The sequence below is a fragment of the Arachis duranensis genome, chromosome 4 (assembly GCF_000817695.3).
Source record: "Arachis duranensis cultivar V14167 chromosome 4, aradu.V14167.gnm2.J7QH, whole genome shotgun sequence".
Taxonomy (NCBI): domain Eukaryota; kingdom Viridiplantae; phylum Streptophyta; class Magnoliopsida; order Fabales; family Fabaceae; genus Arachis; species Arachis duranensis.
In genome coordinates, this window is record NC_029775.3 from 109,370,862 (window position 1) to 109,396,905 (window position 26,044).

At 36.0% G+C, this 26,044-nt stretch overlaps 3 protein-coding genes across 5 annotated transcripts in view; 2 read left to right on the forward strand and 1 right to left on the reverse strand.

Moving 5' to 3' along the window:
- Positions 1-12,156: 12,156 nt before the first annotated feature.
- LOC107485747 (uncharacterized) lies at positions 12,157-14,604 on the forward strand. The gene is made up of 6 exons (XM_052261169.1): positions 12,157-12,322; positions 12,405-12,485; positions 13,323-13,402; positions 13,533-13,595; positions 13,698-13,774; positions 13,902-14,604. Exons 1-6 carry the CDS (start codon positions 12,233-12,235, stop codon positions 14,000-14,002), a joined length of 492 nt encoding a protein of 163 aa, XP_052117129.1. The 5' UTR covers positions 12,157-12,232; the 3' UTR covers positions 14,003-14,604.
- A 585-nt stretch (positions 14,605-15,189) lies between these two features.
- Positions 15,190-26,044, forward strand: part of LOC107485779 (uncharacterized) — a 40,257-nt gene continuing 29,402 nt past the window's right edge. The window contains exons 1-9 of one of the 3 annotated variants that reach the window (XM_016106310.3): positions 15,190-15,346; positions 15,581-15,661; positions 16,022-16,111; positions 16,310-16,476; positions 16,721-16,790; positions 16,888-16,967; positions 17,108-17,170; positions 17,274-17,350; positions 17,602-17,800. In XM_016106310.3, the coding sequence (XP_015961796.1) occupies positions 15,269-15,346; positions 15,581-15,661; positions 16,022-16,111; positions 16,310-16,476; positions 16,721-16,790; positions 16,888-16,967; positions 17,108-17,170; positions 17,274-17,350; positions 17,602-17,702 (807 nt within the window). In that variant the 5' untranslated portion in view covers positions 15,190-15,268 and the 3' untranslated portion in view covers positions 17,703-17,800. Of the gene's footprint in view, positions 15,347-15,580; positions 15,662-16,021; positions 16,112-16,309; positions 16,477-16,720; positions 16,791-16,887; positions 16,968-17,107; positions 17,171-17,273; positions 17,351-17,601; positions 17,801-26,044 lie in introns of those variants that run through there. The other 2 variants (XM_016106312.3, XM_016106311.3) reach the window with 2 other exon arrangements.
- Positions 18,132-20,571, reverse strand: LOC107485743 (uncharacterized). Its single transcript, XM_016106280.3, has 3 exons — positions 20,044-20,571; positions 18,866-18,994; positions 18,132-18,592 (listed from the first exon to the last, which is right to left on the reverse strand). Exons 1-3 carry the CDS (start codon positions 20,335-20,337, stop codon positions 18,413-18,415), a joined length of 603 nt encoding a protein of 200 aa, XP_015961766.1. The 5' UTR covers positions 20,338-20,571; the 3' UTR covers positions 18,132-18,412.

Below are 26,044 nucleotides of genomic sequence, written 5' to 3' on the forward strand. Positions count from 1 at the left end.
TTAATAGTTCCAAGCTAAACGTACTAAATCAATTAGCTTTCCAAACCAAAGTAGCGGACTTAGCACACGGTGCTTAAAGTTGACGTATGATAAAAAACCTCCATTTCCTTGGAGAAGAAGATGGGGAAGCTATAAGAGAGAATCTGTGCGCATTTTGGAGAAGAAGATGCAACCGCATAATGTTAAACCAAAATATATATAGAAAAAAAGTTAGCTAAAAAAAGATACGGGTCACATAAAGAGAAAGAGAGAGAGTGAAAGGGAATGGAAATGGCCCAATGGGAATGGGCTTTTCAAAGTTTTACTTACTCTTTTGTTAGTGTTACTCATCCTATAAACTATAAAGTTCTTGTTGCTTCCATCACCCTACATTTACACCATAATAATAATAATAGTACTACCTGTTACGGTGGGTAACCGGAGATTAATAGAATAGATGGCGTGGATTGGCCCAATCAGCCGAAAGATGGTGAGCTCCGAGTTGGTTTGCACGCTGGAGCCTCCTTCCGACTTATGCTCGTGAGTGAATGGGGGGTGGTACCTGCAAAGACACTCCGATGCCTAAGTTAGCAAGAGTGTGAGCAGGTCTAGAGAGTATTGGGCTTAGAGATACCTGAGGGGTGTCAGTGTATTTATAGTGGTGAGCCAATAACCACCGTTGGAGTAGTGCCGTATCTTTAGGGTGTTAACCGCCCCATTATCTTGGGGAGGTTAAGATATGGCTTTATGAAGCGGTTAGAGAGATTTCAGGGGTGGTGACAAACCCCATTTTGACGGTTTATCTTGTATTGATTTTAGGGGATTTTATCACCTTTTACCCACATTTATTCAATGAAATAGCATGGTTTTATAACTTCTCCCTTAATTGCGCTTAAGAGTGAAAACATGCTTTTTAGGACTTAAAATAGCTAAATCTAATTCTCCTTGATTCCATTAGATGCCTTGATATGTTTGTTAAGTGATTTAAGGTTTAGGAGGCAAAGATTGGATCAAGGGAATGAAGAAAGAAGTCCAAATGATGCGGTTCCAGTTGGGTTAGAAAGCTAACATCCGGGGCTTCGAAACGATATAAGATTTGCCATAGTTGCTACACGTATGGTGGCGCGCACGCGCATAATACGCGCACGCGCCGTTGGTGCACGTGGTTCACTTCATGCAAACTCGTGGCTAGCGAATTTACAAGCCTTGTGGGCTTAATCCAACTCATTTCTGATCCTATTTAAGCTAAGGATTGAAGAGGGATGGATATGTTAGTTACCATTAGTTTAGTTTAGTAGTTAGAATAAGTTTCTAGAGAGAGAAGCTCTCACTTCTCTCTAGAATTAGGATTAGGATTAGGATTAGTTCTTAGATCTAGGTTTTAATCTTTGCTTTCTTCTACTTCTACCTTTCAATTCTTTGTTGCTACATTCATCTTCTTCTATTCTTTTGTTGTAACTCCCTTTATGTTGTTCTTATACTTTGATTGTAGATCCACTTTTGTTCCTTCCTTTCTCTTTCAATTCAATTCAAGGTAAATCATAATAATTGTGTTCCTTTTGATTTGTGTTGTTAATTTTCACAATAATTGTTCTTCTTTACTTTTCTATTGTTGATCTCTTGCCTTTGTAGTTAGATCTCTCTTTAATTCTTGCAATTTATGTTGTTTATTTTTATTGCACTTTATGTGTTTGTTGAAATGTCTCTTTTAGTTTTAGTGTAGAATTTGTTCCTCTTGGCCTAGGTAGAGTAATTAGTGACACTTGAGTTATCTAATTCCTTTGTTGATTGATAATTGGAGAGATTGCTAATTGGTTTAGAGTACACTAAAGCTAGTCTTTCCTTGGGAGTTGGCTAGGACTTGTGGCTCAAGTCAATTCATCCACTTGACTTTCCTTTCTTTAGTAAGGGTTGACTAAGTGGTAGAAATGAGCAATACTCATCACAATTGAGAAGGATAACTAGGATAGAACTTCTAGTTCTCATATCTTGCCAAGAGCTTTGTTAGTTGTTAGTTTATTTTCTTGCCATTTATCTTTCATGTTTCCTATTAAAACCCCAAAACACATCACAACCAATAACAAGACACTTTATTGTAATTCCTAGGGAGAACGACCCGAGGTTTGAATACTTCGGTTTATAAAATTAGGGGTTTGTTTTAGTGACAAACAATCTTTTGTATGAAAGGATTTTTGATTGGTTTAGAAACTATACTTCGACGAGATTTTATTTGAGAAATTCTATACCGTCAAAAATCCAATCGTCAGGCGGTTACTCATTTGAATGAGTATTTATCTGCCAGCTAATCTCACATCCGACTTCTTCAGACCAAGTCGTGGTTGATACCGACTTCTTACGTGAAGGTCGGTACTTAGCTAGGCTTAATCCTTCAGATTAGGCCTTTTATTTGGACCTGGGCCTTTGTCATTGGGCCAGGGTATGAATAGTGCCCCTACTTGAGCCCAAATTTTCTTTAAAGTTTGGGTTCAAGTACTTAACTCGGGTTCGTAGCCGACTTATTTGGAGAGAACATGGGTCTTATAAACCGACGTGATTTTCGCGACCTTTTGTTTCTGACAGTTACGTCAATTCAAGCGTCGTGTCCGTTGGGGAAGCATTGAGGGCTTTGGTAACGGTGCAATCTCATTAATGACTGCTCCGCTTTTACCATTATGCCCCCTTAGCATGTTTATAAATGCTTTCCCTCTCTTTCATTTTTCCGTTTCTGCAATCTTTCAAACTTCTTCTTTCCTTGCTCGTGCTGTATTCTTGTGCTCGAAGATTTCTGCTCTTTCCAACCTTCACTTTTCGGATAAAGGTTAGTTTTATTTCTTTCACGTCATGCCTTATGTTTGCATGCTTTGTTTTGTGGGTGGATAGGTTGGTCTGTAGGTTTTGGCTTCGTATCTCTCCTCTTTAGGGACCGTGTTTTTTGATTTTCCTTTTCTTTTTCCTTTTGTAGGTTTCTGTCACCTTTCATTATATAAAGAAAAATGGCTTCTGTAGATGTTCTTTCTCAGTGGGTCGATGTCACGGTCCTTGGGGAGGAACCCTTGGTCGACGCTGAGTTTATTACTCATCTTCGTACTCATCACAGGCTTTGTACTTCGGAGGAGGACGAGCCAAAATATGAGTTGATAACCCCGGGTCCGGAAGACCGGGTTTGTTTTGGGAGAGTCAATGAGGCGGCCCCTCATTTTTTCTTTATGTATGAATGTATGATCACCCGCTTGGGTGTTTTTCTTCCTTTCTCGGATTTTGAAATATCTGTTTTGCACCACTGTCGAGTTGCCCCTACTCAACTTCACCCCAATTCTTGGGGTTTTCTGAAGATCTATCAGTTTGTTAGTCACGCTCTGGACTTTCCGACCTCTTTGAGGATTTTCTTCTTTCTTTTCCATATGACTAAGCCCTTTAGTGGGCTAAACAATAAACAGCAATGGGTATCCTTCCGAGCTATACAAGGTCGGAGGATTTTCACTCTTTTTGATGAATCCTTTCATGACTTCAAAAATTATTTTTTCAAAGTGCAAGCTGTAGAGGGTCACCACCCCTTTTTCCTGGATGAGCACTCCTCCCCTCGCTTTCCCCTTTATTGGTTGGCGGCCTCCCCTTGTGAGAAGTATGGTCTAGATGACCTTGACGAGGTGGAGGCGGCCATTGTGGGGTTTTTTCGAGAAGCGTGGGGGAGGGCCCCATATTTAGATACGAGGAAATTTCTCCAGGGGACGCCGACCTTTATTCGGTCACAACTAGGTAGTGCATGCTTTCCTTATTTTTGACTTGTTTCTGCCGACTTGCGTGTTACCGACTTGTAACTTTTGCTAGTTGTTTCTCTTGTAGATATGGCAAGGAAGAATGCTCAGGAGTCTTACCAAAGAGTTCAGGAGGCTAAGGCAAAGTCCCGAGCTAGGTCCGGTGGTGCCAGAGCGATCACCTCTCCTCCTCCTCCTCCTCATCCTCCTAAGAACGTGGGCACTCCCTCTCAACCCATTATAATTTCTTCTTCAACATTGTCTCGGCCACTCCCTTCTGCCCAACTTCTTCCTGAGCCAGAGAAGAAGAAGTGCAAGACTTCAGAGTCTGGCTCTTCTTTGGATGGTGGGGTTAAGGCGGATGCTCTTGCATTCGTCCGAAAGAACATCTATCCTTATATAAGTATGGATGATGTTTCTGTTCGAAACCACCTCACCATTCTGGCCGAGGAGAGTTTTAGGGCGGCGGGTGTTTGTGGCAAACTTTTGGACATTTTTGAGAAGACTCCTCTCAGCTCTTTGGGGGCAACCTCGAAGGTTGAAGAGTTAGAGGGGAGGCTCCTTGCTTACCAGGATCATGAGAGGAAGTTGAGGGAAGAGGTAGCTAAATTGAGGGAGGAGAAAGATAGCCTCCGGGAGAAGGAGAGCAAGCTGCAGGCCCAATGTACTATGGAGGCGAATTTGAGGAAGGCAGCCCAGGACAGTTACCAAAGTTTATTTCAAGATATTGTGGCTGTGAGGAAGGATTTGCTGAATTCTCGGAATGCGTATGCCGAGTTGGAGGACTCTATTGCTGATGGTGCCGAGGAGTCTTGGAGAATTTTCCTGGAGCAAGTCAGAGTTATCGCTCCCGACTTGGATCTTTCTCCTTTACATCCTGATAAGGTCGTTATTGATGGCGCCATCGTGGATCCTCCTGTCCCCATGGTTGTTTCCGAGTCGGAATTGAAGACTCGGGGGCAGAGGATTATTGAGTCTCCTCCTCGTTCCAAGGATGCTCCGAGTTCTTCAGTCATTCCTCCGACTTCCTCTTCAGCTTCTCTTCCTGGTCCTGGTGGCGCTCCTCCTGACTCTGGTGGTGGTGATCCGTCTACTCCTCTGAAAAAATGACTTTATTTTTCATGGCTATATGGGGGCTTGGCCTGTGAGTCCCCCCTTTTTTAGACTTATTTATATGTTGTTTTGGTGACCTGTGAACAATTTCTTTCTGGCCTTTTGAGGCCGTTAACAAAATATTTCCGGCGAGCGCCCTTTTGAATAAGGGTGTAGAAAAATAAATGCCCTTTTTTGGATAAGGGTTCTAAGTTACCTTGTGCGTGTATGCTTTTCTAATTTCGTTATTTCAAAACCCTCTTGATCTTTTTCTGAAAACCTTTTTGTTGGCTTGTGTCGTTTTTTCGAGCCTTTTCGTTTAAGAGCTTTTATGCAGCCTTTAAACTTTTCTCAGGTTTTCCAATCTCTTTGTTATCCTTTATACTCGACTTTGCTTTAGTGAGTTTTCATGACTTAGGTTATTTTTGTGATGCGTTTTTCATCTACTCGGAGTATTTCTGAGTTTGTTTTACCCGGGTTCTCATTTCGACTTAAGAGTCGGACTGTTCCCGAGTTTTTTACGATCAACTCATACAACCTCTTTACACCGACTTGTACCTCGTCGTTTTATCCTGACGACCTTCTAGGTCGGTTCATGGGATTTTCACGTTTTGTCGAGCTTAAGTCGGCGCGTTTCGTAGAAAAACTTAGAAAAATAAAGAAGGATATTATAAGAGATATTGTAAATGAAAAAGATCTTTATTAATTGGGGAGGTACCTTCTTGCTACTAAGGGTCTTGATAGCCTATTTTCCCTTAGCCTCTACTATGATGCCTCGTTAAAAACCCTTCTCCAGAAAGAACCCTTTTGGGAAAAAATCATGAAGTTGGGAAAAGAGTACATCAGGGAGTAGAGTTCGCTTTTAACTGTAGTACCTTTTCATATTACAAGCATGCCACGACCTAAGTAACTCGGTGTCGTTCAAGTCGGTCACCTTGTAGTAGCCTTTTCCTAGGACCTCACTAATTTTGTATGGTGCTTTCCAATTAGCAACAAGCTTTCCTTCCCCAGACTTGTTGACTCCTATATCGTTCCTGATCAAGACCAAGTCGGTTTGTTGACTCCAATGTCGTTTCTGATTAGGATCAAGTCATCCGGGGCAAATGTTCTTCGAATGACTTTCTTGTTGTACCTGGTAGTCATCCTTTGTTTTAATGCTGATTCTCTTATCTGGGCGTCTTCTCGGACTTCGGGGAGCAAGTCGAGCTCCTCTTTGTGTCCCCATACATTTCTGACCTCGTCGTGGAGAATTACCCTTGGGCTTTGCTCATTGATTTCTATTGGAATCATGGCTTCTATGCCATAGACTAGTCGGAAAGGTGTTTCTCCTGTGGCGGATTGGGGGGTTGTTCTATAAGCCCATAGCACCTGAGGGAGCTCTTCAGCCCAAGCACCCTTTACTTCCTGTAGTCTCTTCTTTAGTCCTGCCAGTATGACTTTGTTGGCTGCCTCGGCTTGCCCATTGGCTTGTGGGTGCTCCACCGAGGTGAACTGATGTTTGATTTTCATACTGGCTACTAGGCTTCTAAAAGTAGAGTTGGTGAACTGGGTTCCATTATCTGTAGTGATGGAATAAGGGATTTCATACCTTGTGATAATATTTTGAGGTATCCCATATCTTGTGATGATATTCTTGTAAAGGAACCTGCGACTTCTTTGAGCGGTGATAGTAGCTAATGGTTCTGCTTCTATCCACTTTGTGAAGTAATCTATTCCCACGATCAAGTATTTGACTTGTCCTGGCGCTTGGGGAAAAGGACCTAACAAATCCATTCCCCATTTTGCAAAAGGCCATGGAGAAGTGATACTAATGAGCTCTTCTGGGGGAGCCACGTGGAAATTTGCATGCATCTGGCACGGTTGACACTTTTTCACAAATTCTGTGGCATCTTTTTGCAAGGTCGGCCAGTAGAATCCAGCTCGGATTACTTTTCTGGCTAGTGATCTTGCTCCGAGATGATTTCCGCAGATCCCGCTATGTACTTCCTCTAATACCTCGGTGGTCCTTGAGGTCGGTACGCACTTTAACAATGGTGTTGATATCCCTCTTCTGTAGAGGACATTTCTCACCAAGGTGTAATGTTGTGCTTCCCTTCGGATCTTTTTAGCTTCTCTCTCCTCCTTAGGGAGGATGTCGAATTTCAGGTATTCGACTAAGGGATTCATCCATCCGAGGTTTAAACCGACTACCTCAAGTGCTTCTTGCTTATCTTCTGTTTTTGCTATCGAGGGTTTCTTGAATCAGGCTTCTGTTGTTTCCTCCTGGCTTGGTACTTGCTAACTTGGACAGGGCATCCGCTCTGCTGTTTAAATCCCGAGTTATGTGTTTGATCTCGGTTTCTGCAAAGCGTCCAAGGTGCTCCAAAGTTTTTTCCAAGTACCTTTTCATGTTAGGGTCCTTTGCCTGATATTCTCCGCTTATTTGGGAGGTCACTACTTGTGAGTCGCTATATATCATCACCTTTGTCGCACCGACTTCTTCTGCCAACTTTAGTCCGGCGATCAAGGCTTCATATTCTGCCTGATTATTTGAAGCCGGAAATTCAAATTTTAAGGAAACCTCTATCTGGGTTCCCCTTTCATCTACTAATATTATGCCTGCGCCGCTCCCTGTCTTGTTGGAGGATCCGTCTACATAGAGTTCCCATGTAGTCGGTTTGTCCTCTTGATCCCCTGCATATTCTGCAACGAAGTCGGCGAGGCATTGGGCTTTAATTGCTGTCCGAGTTTCATATCTCAAATTGAACTCGGAAAGCTCTATCGCCCATTGAACCATTCTTCCTGCAACATCCGTCTTTTGGAGGATTTGCTTCATGGGTTGGTTCGTACGGACTCTTATTGTGTGAGCTTGAAAGTAAGGTCGTAGCCTTCGTGAGGCTAGTACTAAGGAGTAGGCAAACTTTTCTAGTTTGTGGTACCTTAGTTCAGGGCCTTGTAGGACCTTACTGATGAAGTAAATTGGGTGTTGTCCGACCTCGTCTTCTTTTATCAGGGCCGACGAGACAGCCCCGTTTGCCGCGGATAAGTATAGAACGAGGTCTTTTCCTGGTGCTGGTCGGGTTAGGATAGGAGGTTGGCTTAAAAACTTTTTGAACTCTTGGAATGCCTCCTCGCATTCCGGAGTCCATTCGAATGGGCATCCCTTCTTTAATAAGGAAAATAGTGGAAGGGATTTTATTGCCGATCCTGCCAAAAATCTGGAGAGGGCTGCAAGTCGGCCATTGAGCTGTTGGACCTCTCTCAAACAAGTCGGACTTTTCATTTCTAGGATGGCTCTACATTTGTCGGGATTGGCCTCAATCCCTCTTTGTGTTAGCATGAATCCTAGAAATTTTCCTGCTTCAACCGCGAAGGCGCACTTTGTAGGATTTAGTCTCATCCCATGCAACCTTATGGTGTCAAAGACTTGTGAGAGGTCGGATAAGAGGTCGACTTCATCCTTGGTTTTTACTAGCATGTCGTCGACGTATACTTCCATTAGGCTCCCCAGGTGGGGAGAAAACACTTTATTCATCAACCTTTGATATGTGGCTCCTGCATTCTTTAATCCGAATGGCATGACCACGTAGCAGTAGTTGGCTCTGGGTGTGATGAATGATGTTTTCTCCTGGTCGGGCTCGTACATCGGGATTTGGTTATATCCCGAGTAGGCGTCCATAAATGATAAGTATTGGTACCCTGAGCTGGAGTCCACCAGGGTATCAATACTTGGTAAGGGATAAGGGTCCTTAGGACATGCCTTATTTTAGTCGGTATAGTCGACGCACATTCTCCATTTACCATTCTGTTTTTTGACTAGCACTACATTGGCTAGCCATGTTGGGTACTTGACCTCTCTAATAAAGCCGGCTTCCAAGAGCGCCTGTACTTGCTCTTCTATTATTAGGGCTCGTTCCGTGCCGAGCTTGCGTCTTCTTTGTTGTACAGGTCGGGACCCTGGATAAACCGAGAGCTCGTGGGACATGAGCTCAGGGTCAATCCCAGGCATGTCAGAGGCCTTCCAGGCGAAGAGGTCAGAATTATCTCTTAAGAATTGTCTTTTAGGAGTTCAGCCAACCCTTGTTTTAGGGTTTCCCCTAGGTTGGCTCCTACGTAAGTGTTTTTTCCTTCCTCTCCACCGACTTGTATCTCCTCGGTTTTTCCTCCCGGTTGAGGTCGCAGCTCTTCTCTGGCCCTTGCACCACCGAGCTCTATAGTGTGGACTTCTTTGCCCTTTCCTCTCAGATTTAGGCTTTCATTGTAGCATTTCCTTGCCAATTTTTGGTCTCCTCTCACCGTTGCTATTCCCGTTGAGGTCAGAAATTTCATGCAGAGGTGGGGAGTGGATACCACCGCTCCGAGTTGATTAAGGATAGCTCTGCCGATCAAAGCATTGTATGCTGACCCTACATCTATGACTATGAAGTCTATACTCAGAGTCTTTGATTTTTCCCCTTTTCCGAAAGTGGTGTGAAGGGGTAAAAATCCTAGTGGTTTTATTGGCGTGTTCCCTAATCCATATAGGGTGTCGGGGTAGGCTCTCAATTCTGTCCGTATAGGGTATCGGGGTAGGCTCTTAACTCTTTTTCATCTAACCCTAGCTTGTCGAAAGCTGGCTTGAAAAGGATGTCCGCCGAGCTTCCTTGGTCTACTAGGGTTCTGTGGAGATGGGCGTTGGCTAGGATCATAGTTATCACCACGGGATCGTCGTGCCCGGGGATTATCCCTTGCCCATCTTCTTTTGTGAACGAAATAGTGGGGAGGTCGGGTGACTCTTCCCCGACCTGATAGACTCTTTTGAGATGTCTTTTGCGAGAGGATTTAGTGAGCCCCCTCCCGCAAATCCTCCTGAGATCATATGGATATGTCTCTCTGGAGTCTGCGGTGGTGGGTCTCTTCTGTCCATATCTTCTCGCTTTCTCTTTCCGTGATTGTCCGACCTTTCCATGAGATATCTATCGAGCCGACCTTCTCTAGCCAGCTTTTCTATCACATTCTTAAGGTCGTAACAGTCGTTAGTGGAGTGACCATATATTTTATGGTACTTGCAATAATCGCTGCGGCTCCCCCCTTTTTTATTTTTAATAGGTCTAGGGGGTGGCAGCCTTTCAGTGTGGCAGATCTCTCTGTATACATCCACTATAGAAGTTTTTAGAGGAGTATAAGAGTGATATTTCCTAGGCCTCTCGAGACCGAGTTCTTCCTTTTTCTTAGCTTCCCTCTCCCTCTCTTTAGTTGAGGGAGGGGGTCCAGATCGCCAACTCAGGTCTCTTAACTTGGCGTTTTCTTCCATATTGATGTACTTTTCAGCCCTTTCTTGTACATCACTTAGAGAAACGGGGTGTCTTTTAGATATGGACTGTGAGAAGGGACCTTCTCTGAAACGGGGTGTCTTTTAGATATGGACTGCGAGAAGGGAGCTTCTCTGAGCCCATTGACTAACCCCATTATGACTGCCTCTGTGGGCAGGCCTTGGATTTCTAAACATGCTTTGTTGAACCTTTCCATGTAGGCTCGCAAAGACTCTCCGACCTCCTGTTTTATTCCCAGGAGGCTCGGTGCATGTTTTACCTTGTCTTTCTGAATTGAGAACCTCATCAAAAACTTCCTTGAGAGGTCTTCAAAGCTGGTGATCGATCTCGGGGGAAGGCTATCGAACCACTTCATCGCTGCTTTCGACAAAGTGGTCGGGAAGGCCTTGCATCGCGTAGCGTCGGAAGCATCAGCCAGGTACATCCGACTTTTGAAATTGCTCAGATGATGCTTTGGATCCGTAGTTCCATCGTAGAGGTCCATATCAGGGCTTTTGAAGTTCCTCGGAACTTTAGCCCTCATTATGTCCTCGCTAAAGGGATCCTCTCCCCCTAATGGTGGCTCTTCCTGTTCGTCACGGGAGTTGCGATTTTTGAGGGAAGATTCCAGCTTTAAGAGTTTTCTTTCTAACTCTTTTCGCCGTTTCATCTCCTCTTTTAGATACTTCTCTGTTTCCTTTTGTCGCCCCCGCTCTTGTTCTAACTGTTCCAGGCGGCTGTGGACTAACCCCATTAGTTCAGTTACGTGGGATGGTCCGCCTTTTTCTGATTCGCGTTCGTCTGAGGAGTTTGCCTTCGGGTTTTTTACCCCGGAGGTGCCCTCTCTCTGCTGATGGTTAACCTCCTGATGGAGGGTTAAGTCCATATTGTTATTACCTGTGTCCAGATTCTCTTGTTCGGAATCTGTTTCCACATGGCCTTCTTCATGGGATCTGTCCGCCATCAATGGATGATCTCTCGGGTCCCCGGCAACGGCGCCAATGTTACGGTGGGTAACCGGAGATTAATAGAATAGATGGCGTGGATTGGCCCATCAGCCGAAAGATGGTGAGCTCCGAGTTGGTTTGCACGCTGGAGCCTCCTTCCGACTTATGCTCGTGAGTGAATGGGGGGTGGTACCTGCAAAGACACTCCGATGCCTAAGTTAGCAAGAGTGTGAGCAGGTCTAGAGAGTATTGGGCTTAGAGATACCTGAGGGGTGTCAGTGTATTTATAGTGGTGAGCCAATAACCACCGTTGGAGTAGTGCCGTATCTTTAGGGTGTTAACCGCCCCATTATCTTGGGGAGGTTAAGATATGGCTTTATGAAGCGGTTAGAGAGATTTCAGGGGCGGTTACTCATTTGAATGAGTGTTTATCTGCCAGCTAATCTCACATCCGACTTCTTCAGACCAAGTCGTGGTTGATACCGACTTCTTACGTGAAGGTCGGTACTTAGCTAGGCTTAATCCTTCAGATTAGGCCTTTTATTTGGACCTGGGTCTTTGTCGTTGGGTCAGGGTATGAACACTACCCTTCCAATATTAATATTTTATACATATATTAACACCTTATTTTATATTCCTATACATTTTGTACCGGTGCAACATCCAATTGAATATTCCTTTTTCTAGAAAAAAAAAACAATAACAATAGTTACTCAATATCTAATTGAATCTATTTACAAACTTTATAAGTTAAAGTTGCTAATCGAGAATTTAATTAAACTATAAATACCTAAAATTAATTATTTATGTTTAAATCGATGAAAAATTCGAGTGATACAAATTAAATTATATAAGCAATTGCTTAATGAAAATTAAAAAGTAAATTATCCTCCTTGATATATAATTATATAATAAATTTATCATATATTTTTATCGCATATAATCATCACACTTCTAATCAATTCCATTTGATAGTTAAGGTTGATACAAAGATAAGTTTTGAAATATGCATTAAATATAAAAAAGTTATTACAAGCTTTAAATGAACATATAAACAAATTTATTATATAATAATATACAACAAAAAAAATAAATAAAAATGATTAGCAAACACGTGGCTACATCAGGGACGTAAGGAACGGAGCGTTGAATTGTGAGTTGTGAAGAGTGAGGAAGGAGCATAACAACGATGCAGAGTGAAATGGGGGAGCTTTATGCTTTGGACTTCGATGGAATCCTCTGTGATAGCTGCGGTGAGAGCTCTCTCTCTGCTCTCAAGGTACTGTACCCTCTCTCCTTTCTCTCTTACTTGTTTTTTCATTTCAAGTTTTCACTTTTTCATTAACTAGGATACCTTTCAGGCTGCGAAAGTGAGATGGCCTTCTTTGTTTCATGGCGTGGATTCGGCCACTCAGGATTGGATTGTTGACCAGATGCATTCAGTAATTAATCTCATATTCACTACTTACTTCTTATGCATTTTTTTATCAATTAGTTAATTATTATGTTTATGCCTTTGTTTTTTGCTAAATTGCCTTATAATTTAGATGTTATGTGTTTTGGTTCTGAGTAACTGTTAACTGCTTATCAACTTATACGATTTGGAAATAACAACAGAGGCCTCAAATTATAGAAAGGGAATCAGAGACAAAATTATTTTGCTTTCAAATAAATTTCGTTGTTTTAGAAGAGTACCATTATGAGGTGCAATGCATGTGTCAAGCTCACTTCTTTGAGGAAGTAATTGATTTTTCCTCTAAGATTTCAGTTGGACTTTGATTATAAAATTGTTCCAAAACTAAGCTAATTAAACAACACACTGTTTCTCGCTAACTTTTTTGCCTTTTTTTATTGTTAATCAAGTTTTATTCCCTCAAAATATGAACATTTTCCGGTTTTAATCATTTTTTTGTAAGGATTTAGTTACTTGCATATGATGTTGTGAATATTTTACTCAAACATATTGAGCTTTCAAAAACATTGCTTTGAATATGGTGAATAAATAGACCAATTTTCATTCTGAAGATGAACTTCCATAGTTGTCTGTGTTATAGGTCTGACCGGTCGTAGAAACTGGATATGAAAATGTTTTACTTGTGAGATTGTTGTTAGAGACCAGAATACCTTCCATCAGGAAGTCTTCAGTGAGTACAATGTCTTATCTCTGATCTTTTAGTATTTATCCGTGGAATCTGCATCTGCTTTTATCAGTGAGTACAATGTCTTACATCATGTCCCCTGTTCATTTTGTATCTTTATCATTTCTTTTGTAATTTTAGAGCCGTTTTGCCGATGCTTTACTCCGAGAGCTTGCTGGGGTGACAATTCCACCTGAAAGAATATATGGTCTAGGAACTGGGTTAGTGTAGTATATATTCGTCTAAAATAATGTCCAGTGATGCTTTAACATTTTTTTCTTTTCTTTTCTCTTGCTTTATTTTTTGAAAGGAAATTCACTTTCCTTGCACCATCTTTGGTTTTACCGGTAGGCCTAAGGTGGAAGTGCTGAAGCAGCTTCAAAAGAGACCAAAGCACCAAGGACTCACACTTCAGTAAGATATTGTGCTATTAGAACTAATTATACATCATTCTGGTTATTGTTATTTCTACTGGAACTCTATTATTGCTTACATGAAATGAACTCTTTTAACCAGCTTTGTTGAGGATCGGCTTGCTACCTTAAAAAATGTCATCAAAGAACCTGAGTTAGATCAATGGAATCTGTATTTAGGTAGCTTCCTTTTGTATTTCTTAACCAGTTTATAATTGGAATGGATTCTCTCATGGGAAAATATTACATGACATCGTGATACGTATGGTCGAGTGTGCCTGATAAGTGTAATTGTTTTTGGGATCAGGGAACTGGGGTTATAACACTCAGAAAGAGAGAGAAGAAGCTGCGGCTATCCCCAGAATTCAAGTTCTTGAGCTGTCGGACTTCAGTAAGAAGTTGAAATGATTGTTTGTTGCCTTCATTGAATTTTCACCTTTTCAGGCGTCAGCATTGAACTGAACATTTTGTTACCATCTCATTTATAAAGAAAGTCAGTTTGTTGTGACCACAATCTTTCTATTTAAAATGGCTGCTGTAACTGTATCCTCTAATGTTATATGGAGAAATGTTTTTTCAGTACATAGTAATATAGTATATATACACACACAATAAAATGACAGTTGATTATTGAAACTCAAAACTGGTTTTCATTATGTTAGTGTTATGTTCAATAAGAAAAGATAGATCTACACTCTTGGATGAAGGCAATGTGTTGGGTTTACACATATATAACTGAGTTTGCTTTTATTTGGGTGGCTAAATATATTAAGTTATAACAATGTGGAAATAAATAGAGGAAATATGTGCCTCAAATGAAGCTGCAAGATCAATGTGGAAGATTCCAAAAAATACGACGCCACTCATAGTGATATGTGAATGACTATTTCGAAAGCAAATCTTATTTGTGGTAATACTACGTTGAAAAAAGGTACTGAAATATTTCGAGGATTTACTACACATCTTCCATCTTAGAAGGCAGGTTTGTTCTCCATCAAAGTTATGCGAAATGGTAAAAATATTAATGCATAGATAAAATTATATTGTAATGCACGAAAACTTAAACAACAAATTCCATCAAGATAAAGTCGACTATATAGATCAAACAATATTATTATATTCAGTTATATATCATGTCTATAATAAATTCATTTATGCTGTAGATGAGCTTAATTAATAAGGTAACGGTAGCTCTTTTTACTCAAACTTAGATATTACCATAGGCCTTTCCTTTAAAGATCTAACATGCAAACCAAAAAATGTAATCTTACACTGTTAAAGTGTGTTTAGTTTGGAATTTGTTAAGCCACCTAAGCATAGCACCTTTTCAAGGGCATCAAGGCAAATTTTTTTACTTAGATAAGTTTTTAAAGAACAGACATAATTCATAAAAATTACAACCATGTTAAGTGTATTAAAAGTGTCATTTACAAATACTTAGATTAAATGACAAAAGAAAGAAACTATTGGCATTATTATTAAATAGACAAAAATGAAAAATAAACAAAAAAATGGTAGACATTCACGTGTCATAATTTTAATGGAAGCTAGGCCCCAAAGATTTTCAATCCTGTTTTGGATGGCGGGTATTGTGTACCATGCAAATTTATATTATTATCTTAGTATAAAATACATAGAGATAGACATTGTAAGATTGAAAGGAACTTAGGAAAAATGGGTCATCTTTATGCATTAGACTTTGATGGAGTTTTGTGTGATACTTGTGGAGAGACTGCTATCTCTGCCGTCAAGGTTCATGCTCTCTCTTCCTCCCTCTCTCTTAAAATAATGGAAGAGAAATACACAGTATTTCCAACATTTTCATTGTATATATGTTCTTCTAGTTCTAGGATTTCTATCTTCTTTTACTAATGTTTCAAATTTTCTGTTAATGTTATCCAGTTAGTGGAAAATATCAATAAGATTCTAATGTCATAATGTATAATGTATTAAACTTAAGCTGTGATCACTTCGATAAATTTGTAGGCAGCCAAGTTGAGATGGCCAGCATTGTTTGATGGTGTGGATCCAACCGTTGAAGATTGGATTGTTCAACAGATGATTACAGTAAATAATTAACTTCTAAATTGTTAATTAATTACACTTCTCAACAAACAATGCTCACTTATCAATGCTTAATTTATGTTTACGAAGTGCTCCGTTTGTCTTTCTTTATCTGTCACTATAACTTCTTGGCATATTATTGGATCAATGTATGTAAACCAAAAAATGATAAATTAAACGAAGGAAGCACTTGGTTAAATTAATGAATAGATGTTCAAATGATTAGTTATTTATTTTAACAATGACTGGTTTGCTACTTAAGAAATGATTGCAAAGCTAAAATCTCAACACAATTTCTGCAGTGTTCATAAAACATTTGAGTTCTACTACTTTTCTTATGAACTTGTAGTATTTTCATGTCAGGTGAGGCCAGTGGTGGAAACTGGATATGAGACTCTCTTACTTGTGAGATTATTGCTTGAGACCAGAGTTCCATCAATTCGAAAATCTTCGGTCTGTATATATTAAGCCTAAAATCACCTTGATTTTTGTCATCTTAAATTACACTAATCTGTTCTGAGATTAAGTAATATCATGCTTACACCAGGCGTTTTATAACTTAAATGAAGAAATGTCAGTGTAATTTAACCTTTTTATTATGAATTGACAAGTGTAGTATCACTTGATTTATGTCATAGTTCTTCTTGAAAGGTTGCAGAAGGGCTCACAGTTGAGGGTATATTGGAGACATGGATCAAATTGAAGCCTATTGTGATGGAAGAATGGGATGAGAATAGAGATGAACTGATAGATCTTTTTGGAAAGGTCAGAGATGATTGGTTGCAGAATGATTTCTCTGGTTGGATGGGAGCAAACAGGTAGTTCAATTAAGGGAATGTCTTGATAGAAGTTATCTAACAGTATAGATTTAATAGAAGCTATCTGTCGAAAACTATGTTAAGATCTTAAGGTTTGATGCATGTATATCTGTACCATTCGATACACCAGACAAAAACAACTGAGATTAGATATTCGGATTTTAGAAAAATGTGCGCGCGATTGTGTTTTTGACTTTTGGACTCTTGCTTATTGGTGATTGTGTTTTATTTTTTATACCTATAGATTCTATCCTGGTACTGCTGATGCACTAAGATTTGCAAGCTCAAAAGTTTACATTGTCACCACAAAACAGGTAATAATCCTTAAGAATACATAATTCTAGTCCTATATGAAATTTCACATTGCTATGATCTCTTCTTACTTTGCATTTTTTCCTTCTTTGGCTATAGGGCCGTTTTGCTGATGCTTTACTGAAAGAGCTTGCTGGAATCACTTTACCACCAGAAAGAATATATGGTTTAGGAACTGGGTTAGTATCTTGTATGAATATCAAAATCATGTTGTAGCAGATACTATTTTGACACCCGTATTTTGTTAACAACCAACATGTGCTTTCTTTGTTTTGTTAGTGTTTTTTAAAATCTTTTTATTACTATTTTTTCTATGAAGTCCTAAGGTAGAAGTGCTAAAGAAGCTTCAAAAGATGCCAGAGCACCAAGGACTGACCCTACAGTAAGATTTTGCCTTTCAGGTTATTAAGAACATTGTATTTGCACGTTAACATGGTTTAAGAGAAATTACTAAGGTTAATATTTTTCTTTTTTTAAAATTGCAGCTTTGTGGAAGATAGGCTTACAACCTTAAAAAATGTCATTAAAGAACCAGAGTTGGACAATTGGAATTTGTATCTAGGTAGCAATTTTCTTTCTCCGTGTCTCTTTTAGTGCACCAAGTTTATTTTCACACTAAGATCATCCAATGGTATGAATATAACAGAAATTATTGATGTATAAGCTAAAATTATAAGAAGATTTACACTATCGAATCATGTTAGTGCATGTGACCCCTATAACTTCAATCTTATACATTTTGGAGTTTCTATCTTCTGTATTGTTGTTTGTTTTAGAATAACATATTTGCTAAATTTGGTTGATTTGGATTAGTTAATTGGGGGTTCAACACTCAGAAAGAGAGAGATGAAGCAGCAGCTAGCCCCAGGATTACACTTCTTGAGCTGTCTGACTTCAGTAAGAAGCTGAAATAGTAGTTCCACTTCATTAGATTGTCTATCATTGTATTATATCATTTCATTTAATTACATTCCATTAATGCAAAACAATGGTAAATTCCTTCTGTCTCTAAGCTTTTGCATCATCATATTTATAATTGTAATGTTTCTCTCCAATTTAGAATAAACTATAATTTTTTACATTTCCAACCATAAAAGATTTGAATACTTACAATTCTAGTCATGTATTAGTTCGTTCATATCTTATATAGTTAGCATTATCAACATTCAAATCTTTCGTGATTAGAAATAGTAGTATATTCTCCATTTTAACATAAATGTCACTTGAACTTTGATAAAAATCAACATTGCTAAACACAATTATACAACTGTGTCTAAATATATTTTTCAATGTACTAAAACGGTGAAAATATAGTTATTTTGAAACGAAAGGAAGGAATAGGATAAGATAAAGTAGAATAGTCATATATGGTTTGATAGGTTATTAGGGGACTCACTTCTCACCAAGGGGAATTTGAATATCTTTGTTTCTTTCGTCTCATCAATGCAGTAGTTTGAGTTTCTCTTGGTTTACACAAATGCTGAAAAGGCGATTACTACATTATCCTTTAGAAGCAGTTCATCATCTTAAAATTAGGAGGAAGAAAGTGTTTTTTTATGTCAAACTACAAAATTCACAAAACTGTTACTAAACCTTGGAAGACAATCATATCCCTAGAAATGAATTACAACTCTGTTCTCAAATCCCCATCATTTTCCTCTTGACCAGCATTATCCGCTTTGGTTTTTTCTTTCTGAAGGTTCTGAAGAACCTCTTCTAAAGGTGGATCTCCAGGTCTTCGAAAAACATCATTCCCGATTTTGATCTCATATGCCTCTGATTGGTCAAAGATAAAGTCCTTCAACTGTAATATCAACAGAAAACCATCACTAACAAATAACAATTATCTCAAGGCTGAATCTAAAGCTGTTTTTTGAATGAAAGGAGAATAAAAGTAAGGTGCAAGGATCATAATTCAACATGATTTATAGTAAATCATAAAAATGGGAAGGCAGGAGATGAACATAATAGCAGATTGAGAGGGTTATTGTCAAAATTGATAAGCCAAGCCGCTTCTATTCTTCGTTCTTTAAAATTTCAAAGTAGAGGGAAAAGAAGGTAAAATGCGAAGGCGTACCTCATCCATGCCTTTGATGCTTTCCATGTTGAACATGATTGTACTTGTATCAACACCCATGAACCTTATACCAATGCCTCCAGTTCTCATAACTTGTGACCATTTCATGGCGATTTCAGCTACCATGTCCTAAAATCAAGCATGGCAATCAGTTAAGGGCATTAACATTAACGAAAAAAGTTCAAACCAAAAACTCTTTCTTCTATCACAAAGAAAATTGCCAATAAGGACCAATTTGATAATCAAACACCATCTTGATAAATCAAATAAACTACTAAGAAGAAGTTGAGAATAAGGCTCCACCAAAAGAAAGCACCATAAACTATCCAAAGAAAAAAAAACACCAGAGATATCCATATTCCCCATCCTGGAACACAGTTTCCAGAATGGATAAGACAAACATAATGCTGAAGCAACCTTAACATGCTCGACGGCCGACTATTCAATTACCCATCACTTTTACAGCATTCACTTGAAGACTACATAGCAAAGGAAGCAAATCCCAATGATAAGACCCATTGCAATAGAAGTTATCAATCCAATGGCGGTTACTCCTCACTTTATCACTTTACTAAGTTTGTTCACTTTAAACTTAAAGGACCCTAATCCAACAGAGTAACCAAAACTTAAAAACTCAACTAGAGCTCAAATGCAAAAACTAATAAATGGCCATGAGCGAATGTGCTCATTGAAATTCACCAGAATCAATTGATCACATTAAATCACAAAATCAACTCAAACTATATCTTAATTTCTTTTACTTCTTTTTCCCCTTAAATGAAGTATGAGCAAAAACAATACATGTGCAAGAGCCAATAATCCTCCACCAAAATCCATCACAAAAAACCACAGCTTGAAATAATCACAACCACAACTCCAAAAAATAAAACATATTTTATTTCATTTTATTAAAAAGAAACCCTAACACTAACGTAAAACTCAGCACAAAAACTCTAGAAGGTCACTTTCACTAAACTCCAATTCCAGCTTACATTTCACTCAAGAAAACGAAATTGACAGGAGAAAAATCAGTAAAGCAACCAAAATTCTAGCTGAGATTCATCAAAAACCAATAAACATGCAGAAACAGCCAATTTATAAAAATCATAATTAAAATTGGAGCCCTATTTTGCACCAAGATAATAATAGCCTTAACCAGAAACGGAAATGTGGCTGACCGGAGTGCGGCGAAGTCCGAAGCGGAGCTTGACGAAGCCAATGACGGGACCGGTGTGGCGCTTCATCATCTCCTCCTTGATCTGAGACGGTTCCATTTTCGACAGATCGGCGGGCGGGAAAGATGGCTCCTTCTTCTTGCCCCATTCCTTCCAAGACTCATCCTCTTCGTCATCGTACACGTCATCAAGGTCATCGCTGATGTGCACCTTGCGCTTTCCTCCATGGGCAAATTCGTAATTTTGCAACACCAGAAGTAGTAGAAGAAGAAGAAGGAGGGTGGTAGTGGAGCTCATTGCGTAACAAGTGTTGCGAATTTGTGAGGAGTTGTTATATATTGCTCATAAATTGACCAATTGGAGCGTCTTGTAATTTTGAACATTGAATTGAAAGCCATAGAGAAAAGCACAGAAACTTGTTAGTATTGTCATGTTTAGATAATTTGCGTGACGCAAATGACAACGGAATCAAATCTTTGTAGAAAAGCTAGAAGGGAAGGCCCACGGCATTGAAGCCATGCATGATGCAGCTGCATAAGTTGATTCACTGCCGACATTTATAATTTTATATGCAAAACTGAATTTCAGATGAAATTGTTTTCCATGAAAATTTATTTATGGGCTGATTACTGCTTCTATTGAACTGAATGCTCTGTTTACACGTGATGCACATTATATACTCGATAAAATGTCTAAATAAAATCTTTTTGTTTTATTCTTATGTCAGCATTTGATTTAAATTCTGTTCTCATGAGGCATTATAATTTACAATTGTGCAATTTTATGTGATTTCTAATGATGTTTGAGCTTGAATTTTATTATACACTTGTTTGTAATTTTTTATCAAAATATCAATTTGGTTAAAAATTCAGATGTTATCAATTGTTTGGTATATTTTTAAGAAGTGTATACCATATTTTATTGAGTGATTTGAATGAAATAGTTTATTCATGTTGGTTTTGAATATAAATGATCACATGCATGTCACTTTCACTTATGTGTGTATATCTTTTTTTTTGTAATTTTACAATGTATTTCGAATAATAAGTGATGTTTCTAATTTAGGTTATTGATCATAGTTATTCTTGTGTATTTATGGAATCATAGTACCATATATCACTTAATTCTTTTGGTTGACTTTTTTTATTTGTGTTCGATTGCAAGTTGTGGAAGTGACTCAGCTAAAAATTGATGAGACGCAACGTGATCATATTGTTGAGTTGGATTTAGTTTATCATTCACTGAATTCAAGTATGCTTAGAGTTGTTGCAGATAGATATAAGTGATTAAATTATAATAGACATGTTATTACATTGATAAATCCTACTTAATTATGTTATATTCCATAATGTAAATTTATCACAAAGTGTAAATTTTTTCAATTATAAAACATATGCCATTAGTATCATAAATATGTGATTAAGGAGAAGTTTAACCCAAAAGTGTTATACGTTGTGGTCAATGACGAATAATCTAGATGTTCATTTCACTATGTTAGCAGATGATTGTTTCTATTCATACATGGATAGTTATTTAAGTAATCACATGTTAAATATAATGTCTTTCAGTTTAATATAGATTCGAATGGTTACTTTCATAGATAAAATAGATGGTTATTTTTGTCGCCTAATAAGTATATCATGATTAAAAGATATTCTACCAATACATTCAGATAAGTTCAGAAAATAAATGAGAAATCACATGTTAATCTTCATCAAGTCTCATGAACAAAACCTCAATACTCCAACTAGGGAATTAGCTCAACAAGCATTTTGTATTGAAAAAAAAAATTCCTGTTTATAGATATAATAAACTAGATGGTCAATTTCATATGGAATTGGATGGTTACTTACTTTCATAGACAAAATAGATGGTTATTTTTATTCCTGATATCGAAGACTGAAAGGTGATGAGGGAGATGCGGTGTCAGTCAGCGGCGCTGCGGGGGATGGTTATCGGAGCTCGCAAAGAAGAGGGTGAGAGGTGTGCCGTCGTTCACAAAGAAAGGATTGGATAAAATTTGAAATAAGGATTGGAATGTTAGAATTAAACTAAAACTGAAGAATTTTGTTACACTAGGGTAAAAAGTGAGTACATTTTAAATTATAATTTAAATTGGGCCAAATAAACAACTATTATACGCATTGTATAGATATTCTATTAACAGCGGGATTCAAAAAATTAATATATATTTATGAGAAGAGTTAATTTATTTACATTGTTGTGTAATCTAATTAAAAAAATTAATATATAAAATTTGGAGTAGTTTTATTATTTAATATTTGAGTTAACAATAATTTGTATATTTTTAATATTTTTTAATTAGTAACCTTTAAAATACATTTTAACTAAATATATAAAAAATAAGTAAATAAAATTACTATTATGTAAAATTGAAATTAATTATTGAATTTTTTTTCTAATCGACTATTAAGTAAATGTATCAACTATCGATCACTTAAATATTATAAAAATGTTCTAATTATTACAATTTCAAAAATATATTCAATTAAAAAAATGTTCTAATTTTAATAATAAAATAATTTAGTTACATTTTTTATAACATCATTGAACATATTTGTTATTAGGTTTAAATAAAAATATTTATTAATATTTTATAACTACACATTATATTCATGTATATTTGGCCAAATATTCTTTCAATATAAAAATTAGTTTGTACATATCCATTAATACTGATAGTTGTTATTTTAAACTTAGAAAAATGTTTATGTATAACCCATTATACAAAAAAATATTATATTCTATCCTTTATTTTTGATAGTCTAAATAATTTTTTCTTTTTGATCTCATATTAACAAATTTCACTTATATGTGAAAAACATATTGTATATGTATATTAACAATATTATTAAGACACAAATAATAATATTTAACAATATTTCACAATTGAACACTATATTTAGTTTTAGTTAATTTTGTTCATTCAATATACGTAAATTGTATAAAAAGTATAGTAATATATTTTTGGTACCTTATTTAATTAGTGTTATAAATTTATTTAATTAAATCTATTATCTATTTAAATTTCTAATTAAATATACAATGATAACCCCTCTTAACGAAAAATGCATTAAATTAATGTAGAGATTTATATTATTTACGAAATGTTCAAATCCTAATAATTGGATACTATATTTAAGTTCAATTAACTTTAAATAATACACCACAAACTTGCACCTAGCTTATGTTAAACAAAAAAAATGTTATCTTCGTTTAATTAAAATTTATATATATCACAATTATTTTTCTAAGAAACAATCAGAAATTTAACCTTTAATATCTTTGTTTAATTAAAACTTATATGTAAAGTTTAATTATCCTCAGACAAAAGTAAGTGTAAAAAAAGCGTTGAATCTCTTTATATAAGTTATTAAATAAGTTGTTTATGTTTGTGCTTACTCTCTATGTATGAACCTTTTGATTTGGTATATAAGTGTTCTTTTCTAAGACATACTTCTCATCTTTGATCAAAATAATTCACAAAAACTCTTTATTAGGATCTACTAATAAGACACCTGTCTTTATAACTAAAAATTTACTTCCAACCTACTCACCTTTATAACCCCACATTGACCTATAAGAATTTAAGTGTGCTAACCTTAAATTTCAAATTCAAGAAGTTTTAAATTATATAATATACATATTTATTTAAGTTATCCAAAATACAAAAAATATTAAATAATCATTTTGGTTCTTATAAAATTAAAATATAGTTCTTGTAATTGATCATAATTATTCAACTTTTGATACCAAGACAATTAAAGAAGCTTGATTCTAATCCTGGCTCTTACGTGACACAAATGTTGGAATCAACAAAATATTCTATTAAACAAAACAAATATACATAACGTTTGATTGAATATTCTGTACAGTATAAAAAATATTTCATTAATTCTAACATTTTTGTTACAATAAAAACTTAGTTACAAAATCTGATATAGTAAAAGGACTAAATTAAAAAAATAGTATAAAAATCTAATTAGAAATTAGATAAAACTATAAAAATCAATTGAATAATTAAACCATAATTTATTGATATTAATTGTTAAGGTGATCACAAAAAATATAAATGTTACACGTCAAATTTATGTATACCATTCAGCATTTAAAAATTAAGAAAAAACTTCAATTAAGTATTTAAAAAATAGATATATATTTGATTCACAATTTTTACAGAAAATATATCAATAACTATGGTACTTTAAATTAAATCCCAAATTCAATGAATCTTCTATTTTTATTTTTTATTTTGAAAAAATCAATGTTATTAAGATGATACCAATAAAATCATAAAATCATAACATTAGAACTTATATTCATTTCAAATTATCAATATAATCAACTCCACCAATATTGTTTTAAATTTCTAATAACTTTCTAATAATGAAAAAACTATCAAAACCTCATAAGAAAGATCAACAATAACAACCCGTTGAAGAAGCTCACAAAATTGTGGAAGGAGAAAAATCTTTTCAAGATCTAAAACAAATTAACTACCTTTTATAAATTTCTATTGGTCTAAAATGGGATGTTTCACTTTGTAAACAGAAGCTTAGTTTTTATGTATAATGAAATTTAAAATATTAAAACAAGTGGGATTCACCATATTAAAAGAAATAAGAATATGTATAACTATAATCAAGACCTTTAATTGCTCTTTTAGCAAAATTTATATAAAAAGAATATGTAAAAAAATTATCCAAGTTTATGTAACATGGATGAATGAAGTCAAATGCAATCAATCTTTTATTGGACAAATCTTTTTTGATGGAATGTTGAACCAACTCAAATCAAAATAAAACTGCCAACAAACTATTACAAAAATATCAAATGACATAAAAACTAAAACTGCAATGGCAGCGTCCAATTTGAACCACCATTTTAACATCCATTTCTGGTATGTATAAAAAGAAAGAAAAAAGAAATACGGAAAGAAAGAAAATTAACGGCTCAAAATAAAATATTGGCATTTATTCCTCTTCAAAATTTACATAGACAAATACAAAAACATGGTATGAGTAAGTGGATTGTCACAAATTAATCACATACAGTTACGAGATTGTTGCACACATATTGCTAGCTCCTAAAAAATAAATTTTAACAAGGACGACTTCACAGTTCAAAATAAGCATCTATGAGAAAGTAGTTGATGTCATCCATATACTTTGCATATCAAACACACACGTCACATATAAATAACACTAAGAAAATGTGCACAAAAAAAATTAATTTAAAAAAATAAGAAGAATTTTTACATTAGTACAACATAAATTATTGAAAAAATTTTTAGATTGTCAAAATAATAACCATCTTAATAAATTAGCAAAATTGTAGAACCAAAAATCATATATTTATCTCTTGGACATTAACACATTAATAACCACCTAAAAAAAGACTTCTAGTGCTAATGGAGCAACTCCAGTCATAATAGGTTAGAGTTTAAGTTTGCTAAGATCAAATTTCAAACTCAAGAAGTTTCAAATTTTATGGTTTAACTTGCTTATTGAAGTGAACCAAAATACAAAAAATATTTAATAAATTTTTTGGATCTCATGTCATTTATCATATTTATTCAGATTTTGATTAAAAAACAACTCAAAAAAATTGATTTTAATCCCGCAATTAATTTGTTTATATTAAATGTTAAGGTGGTAACAGAAAAAATAATCTTTATGGACAAATAAAGCGTTAAAATTTGTAATACATTTATTAAAATAAAATTTTTTTCTACAAAAATTGAATCTTAAAAAAAATCATGCTTTAGACAATGGCCAAAATTTTGTTTAACAAAAAAAGGAATTACATAATTATACTTAAAACAATTATCTTGTCATAATTTAAAGTGTGACAATTATCTTCTTTCATCTACCATATTTTTTTATATATTAATATTAGTTATTAATTTAACAATCAAAATATAATACATAATTTTTTTTATTATAATTAAAATTGAAATATATCGTTAATGTGACAATCAAAA

What these genes read in the sequence shown, in the direction of transcription:
- LOC107485743 (XM_016106280.3), bottom strand. Translation starts at nt 20,337, where the DNA reads ATGAGCTCCACTACCACCCTCCTTCTTCTTCTTCTACTACTTCTGGTG. An exon ending in TCGGACTTCGCCGCACTCCG is followed by an intron (nt 18,995 to 20,043) that starts GTCAGCCACATT and finishes GCTTGATTTTAG; the next exon opens with GACATGGTAGCTGAAATCGC. An exon ending in GCATCAAAGGCATGGATGAG is followed by an intron (nt 18,593 to 18,865) that starts GTACGCCTTCGC and finishes TTGATATTACAG; the next exon opens with TTGAAGGACTTTATCTTTGA.
- LOC107485747 (XM_052261169.1), top strand. Translation starts at nt 12,233, where the DNA reads ATGCAGAGTGAAATGGGGGAGCTTTATGCTTTGGACTTCGATGGAATC. An exon ending in CACCAAGGACTCACACTTCA is followed by an intron (nt 13,596 to 13,697) that starts GTAAGATATTGT and finishes TCTTTTAACCAG; the next exon opens with CTTTGTTGAGGATCGGCTTG. An exon ending in TCAATGGAATCTGTATTTAG is followed by an intron (nt 13,775 to 13,901) that starts GTAGCTTCCTTT and finishes TTTTGGGATCAG; the next exon opens with GGAACTGGGGTTATAACACT.